Source organism: Trichoplax adhaerens, genomic scaffold, assembly GCF_000150275.1.
Source record: "Trichoplax adhaerens TRIADscaffold_35 genomic scaffold, whole genome shotgun sequence".
Taxonomy (NCBI): domain Eukaryota; kingdom Metazoa; phylum Placozoa; class Uniplacotomia; order Trichoplacea; family Trichoplacidae; genus Trichoplax; species Trichoplax adhaerens.
In genome coordinates, this window is record NW_002060975.1 from 75,078 (window position 1) to 89,728 (window position 14,651).

General features: G+C 32.3%; 3 protein-coding genes across 3 annotated transcripts in view; 2 read left to right on the forward strand and 1 right to left on the reverse strand.

The window, feature by feature from the left end:
- Positions 1-793: 793 nt before the first annotated feature.
- TRIADDRAFT_62078 (uncharacterized protein) lies at positions 794-4,214 on the forward strand (the record flags this gene model as incomplete). The annotated part of the gene is made up of 2 exons (XM_002118003.1): positions 794-1,190; positions 3,040-4,214. The coding sequence occupies 2 exons, from the start codon at positions 794-796 to the stop codon at positions 4,212-4,214; spliced, it is 1,572 nt and encodes a 523-aa protein (XP_002118039.1).
- A 2,356-nt stretch (positions 4,215-6,570) lies between these two features.
- Positions 6,571-9,284, forward strand: TRIADDRAFT_62079 (uncharacterized protein; the record flags this gene model as incomplete). Its single annotated transcript, XM_002118004.1, has 2 exons — positions 6,571-6,961; positions 8,158-9,284. 2 exons carry the CDS (start codon positions 6,571-6,573, stop codon positions 9,282-9,284), a joined length of 1,518 nt encoding a protein of 505 aa, XP_002118040.1.
- A 1,458-nt stretch (positions 9,285-10,742) lies between these two features.
- TRIADDRAFT_33521 (uncharacterized protein) overlaps positions 10,743-14,651 on the reverse strand; it is a gene marked incomplete at both ends in the record, with an annotated part of 6,103 nt that continues 2,194 nt past the window's right edge. The window contains 11 exons of the mRNA XM_002118024.1: positions 10,743-10,919; positions 11,343-11,443; positions 11,557-11,656; positions 12,122-12,253; positions 12,442-12,554; positions 12,740-12,864; positions 12,945-13,048; positions 13,253-13,387; positions 13,665-13,797; positions 13,929-14,167; positions 14,391-14,490. Coding sequence (XP_002118060.1) covers positions 10,743-10,919; positions 11,343-11,443; positions 11,557-11,656; positions 12,122-12,253; positions 12,442-12,554; positions 12,740-12,864; positions 12,945-13,048; positions 13,253-13,387; positions 13,665-13,797; positions 13,929-14,167; positions 14,391-14,490 — 1,459 coding nt within the window. The remainder of the gene's footprint in view (positions 10,920-11,342; positions 11,444-11,556; positions 11,657-12,121; positions 12,254-12,441; positions 12,555-12,739; positions 12,865-12,944; positions 13,049-13,252; positions 13,388-13,664; positions 13,798-13,928; positions 14,168-14,390; positions 14,491-14,651) is intronic.

Here is a 14,651-nt window from a genome sequence, read left to right on the forward strand (position 1 = left end):
GCCTAAATGTGACTAACAGGATGCATTAACCTGTAAACATAAGTATATTCGACCCATAGGATATATAATGCTATCCTTGAATACTATATAATGCATGGAACTATCAACATTATCTTTCCACCTAGCCATTCTAAAATTCTCCCTAGGATTAATATGGCGTACGCGCTTATGATAGTGTAGATTTCATATAGACATCTCATTTCATGAAGAAATGCACATACTAATATTATACTTGATTTCCTTTCCATACCTCAGTTTATGTGCATTAGAATAATTTAAACATACTGTAGGACTAAGTTCAATCAGTTAAATAATTGCACTGAGCTACAAAATAGTGATAATTGCTTACAATATCTATCAAAGGAAATAACATGAAGATGACGACTAATTCCAGCCCTATAAGATGTAATGTAGTCAATAATTATTCTAGCAAAATTTAGACTGTTGGCATCAAAATATATCAATATCATGACATAGCCTGATTAAAGTGATGGGCTGGTAGATCTAGCTATTTTCTTCGTTGAAATCATACGGTACTACAGTAAACAGTATGGGGTAGTAAAAAAATATCGCCATTTATTGAATTGAATAACAGCGGCAGTATGGCAAACATGTGTTAATCAATAATTATTAATTTAAATAAATATGACGTTATACGCCGCATCATTAATATAAATATACATATATGTGTATTAATAAAAAGGAGGAATGCCTAATCCTCTGCTAAAGATCCCTATATTATTTATAAAACAATTCTATAGGTCTATACTTTAAAACGACATTAAAATTCATAATGGTTTTAACGAATATTTTCAAATTTTGGTTATTACTCATTTTAAGTGCGTTTATAATTCCTAGCCCGTGCAAACCTGCTCGATTGCTATTGCTTGTACAGTATTATCCCAGCCATGCACAAATCCTATCTGTTATTGGTGAAGAACTTCAACAACGTGGTCATAATATTACAATTTTGACATCATCTTCCAATTATCAGTTCTTAAAGAAGAGAAATCTAACTATTCGATACTATCAGACACCAGTCGATAACGAGGCAATATCTTTATGTACTGCAATAGCGTTCAAAAATGATGATCAAATGCTTACCCCATGCTCTCGTACTATGACAGATGATGTAAATGCATTTACCCTACAAAAAGAAATACTAGATGAGATGAAAAAGCAACAATTCGGTAAGGTAGAATCGATCGATAATATAGAAATTAATCGCTATAAAATGTTTTAGCACATACTGCATTTACTTCTATCTTGTTTTTTTACTGATATTGTGTTATTGTTATTTATTCCAATCATCTTGCGTAGCAAATTAGTAGCATCAATCGAATCTTTAGCGTAAGATTTTTAGTATTTGCTTGATTACCAGCTAGCTGCCCATAGTACGATTTTTATTGCCTCCCTCATTGCCTCTATTTTATATACTTATTCCTATCAGTTAAAATTGCTTCCTCAGCATTGTATAAAGAGAAGTTATTTTCGTATTACTTTACTAGCTTTAGTAAGTAAGCAAGCAAAATTTATGTTGATAATTGTCAATTTTATCATGAAATACAGATCAGAGGCTCTTAAAATTGTGATAGCATAGGCGGAAAAGCTTAACTAGCAGATACAATAAATACAGAAGTAATATTGCACTTTTCATTTTTCGTCGATAGGCTATAACGCTAACTGCTCGGCATTTCTACATGCTAAAGTGAATTATTAGGCAAGCTTTATTAACTTGATTATAAATCATCATACGAAAGGAGACTTTTGCAAAATACTAAAACATTACAAGTTATGTACATCATGGTTTAATTTAAGTCTAAGCAGATACTGTAATTTTCTGACTTGTAAATAAGAAATAGGTTTTGAATACTGTTGGACAGATTTTATTATATGTCGAACAAGAAAAATACAAGAATATAAGAAATTGCCAAGGAGGTGGCACACATTCTTAGCAACAAATCATAGGATTATAACTAGTCATGCACTGGAGGTAGAAGTAGTCATATGGCTATGAAAGAGTAAAATAGCGAATCTCAATCAGTAACTAGATGAGTAGCTTCTACACAAAAGGCTGAAGAGGATCGTATAATGGAAGGGAAGGATTTCATGAGAAACGCTATATGAGAGGAGAATGATGTGAAGAACACAATTAAATTATACTTCTTACATATCATATTAACATAAATGCGGTAATTAGTAAAATGAGACCTAAAAATAAATTCCTTTTCGAACTCCATTATAATTTATTATTACGATATTTTTGTTTATTGATACAAATCACGCTATTTCTACGGATTATTCTATCAATAGTTTTCTCTAAGGGTATGATTACACCTAAATAATTTCTATCCTGACTCCTGTCTTGCAACGTCTGCTATTGCAACAAATTTCCTTTGCAGTTAGCTACATCAACTACTGCACTTGTAAATGAGCCTACTAATCAAAAAAAAGTAAGGGAGATAATAAATGACTACTAACGTTTTGTAGTTTGCTAACTACCGTAAATGATTACAAATGTACCCATACACATACCAATTTCGTATATATTTAATAAAGGTAACTTTAATATGACGAACTGGTCCTTTCAAAAAAGAAGCTACAAAGTAGTTAGTTGCGCCTTCAATTCATTAAATCATCATCGCCATAGGTTGCTTGCCATCTATTATCATATTTTTTCTTTCTTATGACTGCAAATAGCAAATATTACCGTTTATTCCATAATTCTTTCTTACAACCTTGCGTATATATATTCCTACAGGCATTTACCTCAAACGAAGATTGTTAAAAATTGCAAATCTGACTTTTTTAATTACGCAACAAAAGCTTGATTAAGCATAATTTAAACGAGTATATTCCCTCTTTTTTCTAAACACTAATATATGCAATGGTCTAGTAACTTATGGAGTCTCAATAAATAATGCACAGTTGCAGATCTGCATGAAAGTTTGATATAAAATAGAAAATAATATTACTTCATTTGAAGCCTTACATGAACCCTATATATTAATACTCTAGCTTTAAATTTTGTATTTACAGATGGATTAATTTGTGACTTTCTCAGTTACATCTGCCAAATTGTTGCCGGCTATACCAAAATTCCAATCCAAATTGATATTTTAGCTAATGGATTTATCGATCCTCTAACTGCAGAATCATTTCATATGCCTAGCCCAACGGCTTACGTACCCCAAATCGGAATGATAGCAACAAATAAGATGAATCTATTTCAGCGTATTATTAACACCATACTGGGATACACAATATCATTTATTTGTGACAAGGTCATATTAGACTTTTATATATATCAGAAAGTCAATATCTCCCATTTAGGATTTTCATCTCCTCCTAAATTTAGCTTTAGAAAAGCAACATTTCTACTTGTTAATAGTGATTTCGCATTAGATTATCCGCGTCCACTTCCTCCCCATGTCAAAGTGGTTGGTCCAATCCTGTCTAAGCCAGCTGTTCAATTACCTGAAAATTTGGAAGCATTTATTGCTGCTAACCGTAATGGTACTATACTAGTATCATTTGGAACAATTATAAATTTAAATAATATATTCGATCTACAAATACTACTCTACGCATTTGCACGATTACCTTATCATGTGATATGGAAATGTAACACCACTTCGTCTCTCAAGGACATACCTAATAATGTTCAGGTATTAGATTGGGTACCACAAAATGATGTTCTTGGTCATCCTAACGTGATCGGATTTGTAACCCATTGCGGAGTTAACAGTGTCCTAGAAGCAGCCTATCATAGTGTCCCCATTGTGGGTTTACCGATAGCTGGAGACCAGGTTTCATTCGCACAAAAAGTACAGTCTAAAAATACAGGTGTTATTTTAAATATTAAATCGTTTAATGGAAATGATCTATTCCATGCTATCACGAAGATTACAACAGATCCATGGATACGTGGAAATACCAGTAAAATATCTAGATTGATCAAGAATAGATGTAATCATAGAACGCCAAAGCAAGAAGCCGGTGATTGGATAGAATTTGCATTAAATTCTAATGGTGGAAATTATTTACGAACTGAAGAGTACAATTTATATTGGTATCAGTTACATTTAATCGATGTTGCGGTTGTATTAGTTATAATTGGACTTTTAATGATAAAAGTAATTATGTGGATATGTAGAAGAGTACCAATTAGGAGCTGGAATTTATTGCAAGAATTAAAATTAAAGGTCTTATAGTAGCCAAAACTAGAAGTCTTCTCACAATTAGGGATTTACGGTTTTGAATAGATACTCGGTAAAATTATGTAATAACGCAATTATTGTTGATATAATACAACTGACTGAAAATTTTAGTTTCAGCTACTAATAAATACAAGTTTAGAATATAGGAATAAAACTGATTGTCCTAGTTAACTTGAGTTACTGATATACTTTAGCTACTAGATTAATTAATTAAAACGAAGATTACCCTATGATTAGTCAACTTCGATTTCAATACAAGACAGAATTTATCGTATTAAATCTTTTAGAACTATAGTTTAACCAATTCTTGCATTTTTAGAAATTTGATAAATGATACAATTGTTGATAGAGTTAACATGGAATAATATGTTCAATAAAATGGGCGCGAGCTAGCTCCAATAGTAAGTGCGCTGTTTAATATTGCTTCGATCAGTTCCATTATTTAGTCTATGGTCTAGGATTAAAATTAATAGTTTGAAAACTAATGGTAAATAGTATTTCTAAAACGCTCATCCTTCGATTTACTAGGAAACCAACAGTACAGTTCAGTATTCTTGATTTCGAGCCTTCTAGATATGCGTAGGCTCTTAAGCATCATCGTTATATGATGACCAGAGATTTTAGAGGATTGAGGTAGCAAGCTATGAATGGCATCAAAGCAATCGCTTTACACTAGATTAAACTACTTCTACTTTGTAACGTAGAAAAGAAATCGATGACAACGAAATTAGTAGTGAACAAATACTCTATTTTTGAGCATCATTGAACCCTATCTAAATGTCAATATCGAGTATATACCGCATATAGCGTATGTTATATCGCGTAGACGATACTATTCAATTTCTGCGGCTACATCTAGCAAACATATGTTGCTTACTAGACTAATCTACCAGCTGATATTATACTTGTAGCTGAATTGTATGGGTACCAGCATACGCATACAATATTTTACTAACAGTAATATATAGCTTATGAATATGCAACAACGCTAATTTAGCGTACGCTATCATGTGACTCTAACTGTTCTTGGCCATTGTACAGCGATAGTATAAAATTAAAACATACAAAATATTGGACAACAAAATTGACCTAGTCAGACTCCAACAGCGAACACTCTATCCAGAATTACTCGATTGGTCCAGTTCAAAGTTAAGAATGAATATCATTGATGAATTACCTTGCTACTGATGGTAAGTTGCAATCATAATCAAGTGTTATATTGATGGGGATAGCAACATATCTGACTGTAATAATAAACTATTGAGAGCTTTTATTGCTAACCGTTAAGTAGTACTGCATTCGTTGGCCCTTGTATTTCTAATGCATACACGAAACTCTTATTACATTCATAATTTCGCTATTGATTAACTGGATACTTGGACTAAAATGAACACAGACTAATATTGTTGTCATTTTAAATCCAATATTTCTTCAGAACGACCTTGAATGTTAGATTATATTCCCTGTACTCTCTTGTCATAATGATTTTTATTTCGCTAAATCCGTATCGGCTGTCGTAAGCAATGTGCTAGAACAGAGTATAATTGAATTAAATTGAAAGTATCAAGTTTTCAAAGCGAAATTAGCTTAATTTTAGACTGGTTTTAGCCTTTATTGACAATTCCCATAAGAGCTACTATAAACTAGTCGATTATCTGTCTAACCGTTTGTTACGTCAGAAACTAGCCCAGACGGAAATAAGAAAAAATTTGTCTATCAGCATGCGATATCATAAAACAGATTCTATTCCCTTATTAATCAACATTTAACAGAAGTATCCTTGATTTCGAATACATCTTGTAAATTGTAACGATTTCAATTTATCATATAATTATTGCGCAGCCATACGTTATCCAATCAACTCCTCACGATATTGCAATCGCAACTTAATTTGAAATTTATAACACACTTCATGACTGAAGAGTAAATGAAGCATTGCTAAATTAATTGTATCTTCTCAATAACTACGATAGTTTTGGAGTACTTCTGGAGACGAAATAAATATTAGATATGTCTAAAAGTCAACACTGTAGTTTACTAATCAAATATCTCTTGTATCTGTTTTACATACGTGTATAACATACATATAAGATCAGAAGATTGAATAGTTCGAGATTCTACAATAATCTAGAACACATTAACTTTCGATCATCACACTTAAATATATCGCTCTCATTAAAAATCTCCTTCTCATTCTTATTGCCTATATCACACTTTATTATTAGCCATAACGCAGGTACAATTTTTTTTCAGATACTTAGAATATCCTCACATCTGGAATGATCATGATTTAGAATACTCATAACTTTTGATATACGATAAATTGCTAACTCCAAGTCAATCAAATAGAATGGTTTTTCATTATTTCACTTCGATTCTTGTTCTTATGCTCATCTCTTGTTATTCTGGATCCCTGAAAGCCTCTGAGATCGTAGCTGTATCACATCACACATACAGCCATGCCATTCAATTAGTCCAAATTGGTCAGGAATTAGTTGAACGAGGGCATCAATTCACTCTAGTAGTTGGCTCTAATGTCGATTTCCGACATGATCATGCTTCAACTATCCGGATTCGCCGTTATCGCACTATTCTCAATGATTCGTTTGTTACAGATTGCATTCAACAATTTGTCAAGGGCAAACAAAATCTATCATCTTTCTGCATAACGATGCTGAATGATGACTGTGAGTGTTTACTTAAAGACCGTCAGCTGTTAAAAGAAATATCAAATGGAACAGGTTAGAAGTACAATTAAATTATTATCAATTGATTGCTACTGTTGTAATTTAGCAAGTACAGTTCCTGATCGTAAAGTAGTGTGGCTATTTCTACATCTATTTTAATCTGGATGCATATTATTCTACCTGCGTACTCTTTACCTATTTTCTCTTCTAAATCCACTTTACTGTTTCATCACTAGTTATTCATAAACAGTTCAATTCTAAGCGGTAAAAGAGTTCTACGATCTCGTTAGGTTGCAATGTAAAGATATTCCAACCATACCTTATAGGTATGCTATATTCCTATCTTGATCTGATATTCGCAATATAAAATTTGTTTTAAAATAATTTAGCAAGCGAATATAATGCATCTTTCGATAAAAATAAATCGCTTTATCGTATTTATAAACGAACGTATTTGCTATAAAACATATGGTAATCACAACATGACGTAAACTTGAAATAATTTCTCTACAGGCAAACTATAACTTTTATTATTACCGCATTTACTCACCGTATACTCCATATATTTTATGTTGTACCTATTAAAAACGTACGAGTACTCTAAAAATTAGCCATTTCGGTCTCAGATAATCCAGCTATATGGGCACATTACGTGAGCTAAACTAATACGGGTGTATGTTAATGATTCCATTAGCCATAGTTTCTAAGGATTAATAATTGAATTATGCTCTGAAATAATCAATTTTTTCAGTCAATAAGTACGAATGCCACATTACCCCGTTAAAGTATAGTTTAAAATATGCAGTAAAGAAAGTCATGGTAGAAATTGAGTTGGAATTGAACAATATAATTGTAATTGTAAAATACTTTAAAGATTTGAATCATTTTATACTATATGCAGTGAATGGGTTTTAATCCATAAAAACCATGGTCTAAAATTTCTTTATTAACTGTAAGTATAAGCTACTATTCTACGTCACATAGTGCTTTACTTCATGTTATTATTATACTTTTAAAGAACTTTACTACTCTAGCTGGCTGTAATAACTACATTTTATAACGCCAAAGAAACGCTACTAGTGCGCGGCTAATCTATCATCTATCGATAGATACGCATTAATTTTTATAATAATTTTGAACTTCGTAGCTAAATAATTTTCGAAATTTGTTCTAATCTCCTTTAGTATAAAAAATCGTGTCATGCGTTGCAGTGGACTAGATTATTAAAACTCTTGTGTTGTCTATATTAGATATCCTAATAACGGATGTCACATTCCGTTGTTCTGTAATTATCGAAGACATGCTGAAAAATATCCCTTACCATGTTGGATTCTCAGCAAGTGGATTTCAAGACCCAATAGTATCATCATTATATAGGATACCCACTCCGCCATCATATATCCCAATGATGATACTCGATTTTAGTACCGAAATGACTTTTATCCAACGTCTACAAAATTTTTTTACATATATTAGTGCTGATTTATTATTTGATCAAATTATGGATGAGGGTAATCAAGATTTATGGATGAAGTATACAAAAATACCTAGTTTAGATCGCAATTATCATATCCCACTTGCAAATATATTAATTATGACCACAAGTTTCGCTATTGAATATGCACGACCAATTACACCATCTGTCAAAGTTGTTGGACCCATTATACCGAGGCAGACGTCTAATAACCTCACAGTTGATTTATATAATTTTATCTATTCGACTTCATCACCTGAATTTATAGTAATCAGCTTTGGGTCTCATGTCCCTAATTTCCAACTTGATATTGACTATGAGCTATTAGTGTTAAAGCTTTCTAAACTACCCTATCGTATTATATGGAAATATTCAGGCCAGCCTTTAAAAAATCAGCCAGAAAATGTTAAGATAATGTCATGGATACCGCAAAATGATCTGTTATCGAATCCAAATTGTAAATTATTCGTTACTAATGCCGGTATGAGCAGTATTCTGGAAGCAAGTTATTATGGAGTTCCTATGTTAGCGATTCCTTTATTCGGAGATCAAGCTGGCAATGCTCAAAGAGTTCAAGTTGCCGGTATTGGTAAAGTGCTATCACTATCCGAAGGTACTGTTAATGAGCTATTGCCTTCGATTACGAATGTTATTCATGATCCAATAATTAAAGAGAACAGTAAGAGAATTGCCAGTCTTATGCAGTATAAAACTGAAAAGACTATTTCTGGTATTAAAGAAGCTGCTAATTGGATAGAATATGCTCAACTCCACGATAACGCAAAACACTTACGAGTTCAAGCTTTTGATATGCCTTGGTATCAGAGAGACTCAATCGATATCTGGTTTTCGTTAGTAGCTATTATTATTATATTTTACATTTATTTCTTTTACTTTGAGTAATTACATGAAAAATTAAGTTTTATGGTTATTGATTGTTTTTAAAGTCTTGTATATTTTAGCAAAATACAATATATAATAAAACATATTGAATCTAAATGTGATTAACTTGACTTAAGGAAATATGTTTAACCTTACTAATCTATTCGCACTGTTAAGACTTTTAGCATTAATTCCTTGATCAAAAGACTAATCAAAGTTGTTATGGTTATTCATATTCTTATAGATATTTATTGAGTTTACTCTAAATTGTAATTTGCCGATCTTTGAGACGATGCAGCTATCACTATAGTAGAATAAGTGACCTTCGCGGCAGACAAAGTTTCTTGTATTTCATAATCTCTCAACACTGAATATTTCTGAATGTAAGACCAGCATTTTATTAATAAAGTATAAAGACTTTTACCTGCTTTATTCTAGACTTCAAAAGTAAGGCTGCAAACTACGTTGAAATTTTGTTTAGGCAACTATCTTATTAGTTTGGCAATCTAATATATTACCGTAAACTATACTCGTAATTTAATTCATTTTCGCATCTCTAAACAATTTACTACCGTTTGCTCTACCATTTTATCATTGCTTCAATTACAACAAATCAGAACGGAATAATTTAATTGAAATTCTTTTCTAATGAATTGGATTTCACTTACATCAGCAAGTAAATCCTACGGTAAATGCTAAACCTTAAAATGCATTTACGCCGATTTTTATTGCATGGTAATGTTAAATGGATTCTAATAACGTAACAACTCTAATGCAAACATTATACTATTCAACATTCAAATACTTGAATTAGAATTAACTTTTATAGGAATTATATGCTGATAATCCTTTGAGAGATAAATATTCAGGTAGAGATATCATATATAATGTTTCATTAAAGAGCTATGATTATACACGTAAATACAACTAGCAAATATTACCAACAAATGTTCTCAATGTTAAGCTCGATATCAGAGTCTAAAATCCTATAGTAACAAAATAATATCACAAGACTCGCAAATAGACTAAAAGCAACATACATTCTTATATATCAACCAAAAGAATATTTTGTATTAGTACATCATTTTCCCTAGTGATTATTTATATAAACAAAACGTAAAGTAAGCAAGAGCTCGGACAGAAAAATACAAGACAGCAAGGTATCTAATGATATTATTACCGTAAGTGTCCCAAGGAAGACTACATATCTAATTACAATTTACTACTTATAATCACTGCAGAATGCTGATTATGTTTCGTGGTCACGGGTAGTTCGCAAGGAGTGATCAGGGTCTTTATTCTCTATAAAACACAAGCATTAGTTAGCAGAAGCAACGCAAGTGAACACAGTGCATAAATCGAAAATATCATCACAAAGTTACATGATAGCACAGCTGTATAAATAACAGTGATTATTTAGTAACTACAATTATGACCTCGAAAATAGTCGCCAACTAAATTAATTCTAAAAAAATTCATTTATGGTACCTCAGAGAATGATCCATTTTCTTTAATGATTCGATATATGGCCACAATAGGAACAAATAGAAAAGAAGTTAACGACAAGCCAACTCCAGCATAGAGTGTCCATCCTGGGAAGGGAACTCCAGCATATGACAGTGGCTGATCTTGAACTATGCTAAGCACGAATACAACCTAGAATAATAAAGGATGGGTTACTATTACCATAAGACAACACACACTTTGATATTCTTATACTGTACACTGTAAATAGGTTGTATAACCTTGGAAAATGATAAGCAATGTTGTATAAGTTGCATTACTACATATGTACTACGTAATCATGGAACCATTTATAAAGCTTAATTTATATTAAATTTACTGGCAGTGACCATGAATATTTGGGCAATAGTTAGCGGAAAATTTTATTTATGGTACTTTCTGCCTTCTAAACGGTAAGCACTCATTCTAGATGATGCTAAGAATTCAATATTACTGCCGTGAATAGGAAAGTATTATAGCTACAACTTACAAAACAGATTTACAGTAGCATATTAACGCACTATCAGTATGGGATTACTGCGTGTTTGGTATCACCTAGCAACAAATTTTACTAACCAATAAGCAAGCGGGACATAAAAACATCCAGCAAAATTTCCAACCAATAAAGACTCGACTACCAGTCATCTCTTCTATGTTTTCTGAAAATTTATTCGCTCCTAAAAAAGTTAACAATATTGCCTTAATACCAGTAAGTTTTATCCAATTTTCCATTCGAGATTGGTAAAATGTCCTGGTTACATCCTGACTTTACAAGTTGATATCAACCTACCGTAAACCCATGAAATAGCAATTGTCTCTAGCAGTACCACAAGCATTAAAGATCGACCTCCACAATACTTGTCCATAATTGAAACGACAAAGACACTTGCCTATCGGATATAACGATAGTAAACAGAATATATTCATTGACATTGACAGAGTGCTGTTGCAGACAGTAATTTCAACGATAAAGCTGAGACTAAATTAAAAGGATCGACGTTCATTTCATTGGTCCCAAACCCTGACAACAATATAAAATGCTTAGGTATAGGTGTAAATGTATATATTCGTATGTTATAGAATCACAGAGCTATCCATGCGAGTTAAGAACTTATAGCAGGGTTATCTAATCGAAATCCAACCGCACTATTTATGATTGCACATAGTAAAGATTTTCCAATAATTCATGTTGTAATTGCCTAATATCAAACCAGCGAGTAAGTTATATGCAACAGTAAATCAAATTCTAATTCATTTTACCGTTTCTTAGTCTTACAATACATTGCATTATCTACTAGACATCAAAATGTTATGTTACATCTAAATAGTTGTAATGCTGCTGCAAAATTTCCTACCTTCGTCGCACATATTAAGCCAATCAAGAAGAAACAGATGCAAATAATTAAAACCATTAATGGTTTACGCTTCGTTATTCTATTTTTTACTCGATCACTGATGCCAGTAGATACAGCTTCAATCATTCCGAACTGGAAATTGCAAAAAATAAATTACAAATAACCAGTGAAGATTGCATTTTAATGTCGACAACTAATAGCGATTTCAACAAACTCGAATTATTTTCTATTGAATAGTAATCTTCAATATCTCTATCTATACACGATAATATAATTACAATACCAATGAATAATTAAATTCAATTAAAGCGATTATTTACCATACTATCCATGCCTAGAGTCATAAGCATTATGAAAAATATTATAGCCCAAACATGAGGACTAGGCAATTTGGCGATCGCTTGTGGATAGGCAACCAAAGCTAAAGCGATACCTAGATTAAGGTACCGAATTGGCATGTATAAGTGATGTTCCGCATAACAATAGCGAAGCTAACTGCGGTGTGACTCTTCCAGCGTATTAAGAATGTTAGAGTTTAATACACCAAGTTATAACAGTATAATGGAAGATCAACGTATATTTATTTATATGTGTTATGAATTAGAGTTTTAGTCTCACCTTCCGTTACAACACCAGCTACTGGCGTATTTGTAATTTCAGCTAGAAATCCCAATATAGCAAACACCACGAAACCAGCAAAGATGCTAGTGCCACTATTCGCTAGGATAACATAAAATGCATCTCTACAAACGGTAAATATTTATTTATTAGGAACGCTAGTTGCCGCTGATGATAACGCACATGTTAGATCAAATGACCTTACCTCTGAATTCGGTTATTAAATTTATTATAGCTTCCCATAGCAATAAGTGAACCAAAACCAATTCCATAAGAATAGAATATCTGGCCGACAGCATCTACCCAGGGCTAAATAGCGACGTTGTTAAGGAATAAAAATATAAATTTGAAACGGACTCACTTAACCTCAAGGATAAAACCTCTTATCACAGAATTTATGACTTAACAAGTTAAGCATAACAATTCTAATTTAGCTGTGGCAGCAAAATTAGAATTATGCAGGAATTTCCACGTAACATTAAAATCTTATACTGCAAATTTTGATTTACTTACATCTGCATGGGCCAGTTTCGTGAAATTTGGTACGATATAATATTCTATCCCTTTGACAGCTCCAGGCAACGTTACGCCGCGTATTAGGAAAGCGATCAATACAATGTAGGGGAAAGTAGCAGTGAAATAAACAACCTTCAATTTAAAAGACATTTGTGCTTAGCGAAATTTTAATTTATACACGCATAATATTTAATAATTCATTGATAGGGGAGAGTAGCAGTGAAATAAGCCGCCTTCCGTTGGAAAGATATTTGCACTTAGCGAAATTTTAATTTATATACCCATAGATTTGTCAATTAATGAATAAGTATTTGTACTGCTATTAATAACGCTAACAGAAGAGTAGCCTTTAGTGAGTATTTTAAAAAGGTTACACAATTTATGAAAGTGTTTTGAAAAGTTTATTTACCTTCCCAGATGACTTGACCCCCATAAACATAGAAAAGTAGGTAATTATCCAAGCAATTAGCAAGCATACAACCAAATGGGGTAGTAGAGCAAAACTAATTTGAAAAGATAGGTCCAATTCTAAAACCTTGAAACTAATGTATCGTAGAAAGAAGGAATAATTAGAGGCAGAAGATGTGTACAGTACTGTATAAAGCACATATCAAGGGTTCATTTGCTACTTGAAGTGTGGGGCAAAATTAAATTTATAGCCTATACGGCTTACTTTAGGAATTCTCCTATGGCTGGGATGTTGTATAGTGATCCATTTTTTGGAACATCGACAAAACAGTATGGTGAATTGTAAGTGTTATTGCAAGTTGACCAAGGCAACACAGGAGCAAAACTGCTGTAAAGATAGTACAAACTCCATGCAATCAGCATATTATAATAAATTGCTACCCAACCAGAAATGACCATCATGGCGTAGCCTAGACCTAAATAAGTAACGATAAAGTAGAATGTCTATTCTTTATCGTCAACCTCATCTCGCAACAAACTCCATCATGAGCAAGAAATATGTACACTTCCTACATCGCGTATAAAAATGAAACTCCTACTGAATAGTAAAAGCTTAAGATTGGTGATGCACAACAGCACCATAGTCATCGCCTGGTAGTCCTTTACGATCACAACTTGTTGGATACTTTTTTAATTATCTGTTAGCGATGATGTATGCTATATGTACAATAACAATTTTTCCAGAATATCCTTTATGAATTGTGTGATAATTTACGAAAAAGGTAATACATTGCCTAGTTAGTGTGAAAATACGATGGAGTAATGAACTACATGGACTTGGCGCTAAATCCATGGTCGATATTAACGTTTGTGATAATTTAACTTGCATAAAGATGATCAGAAAAGTTATAGAATATGAAATGAGGAAATTAACGTCATGCTTTCACATCAAATCACAATCTCGATATAATTTTTGCGCATTTGTTAT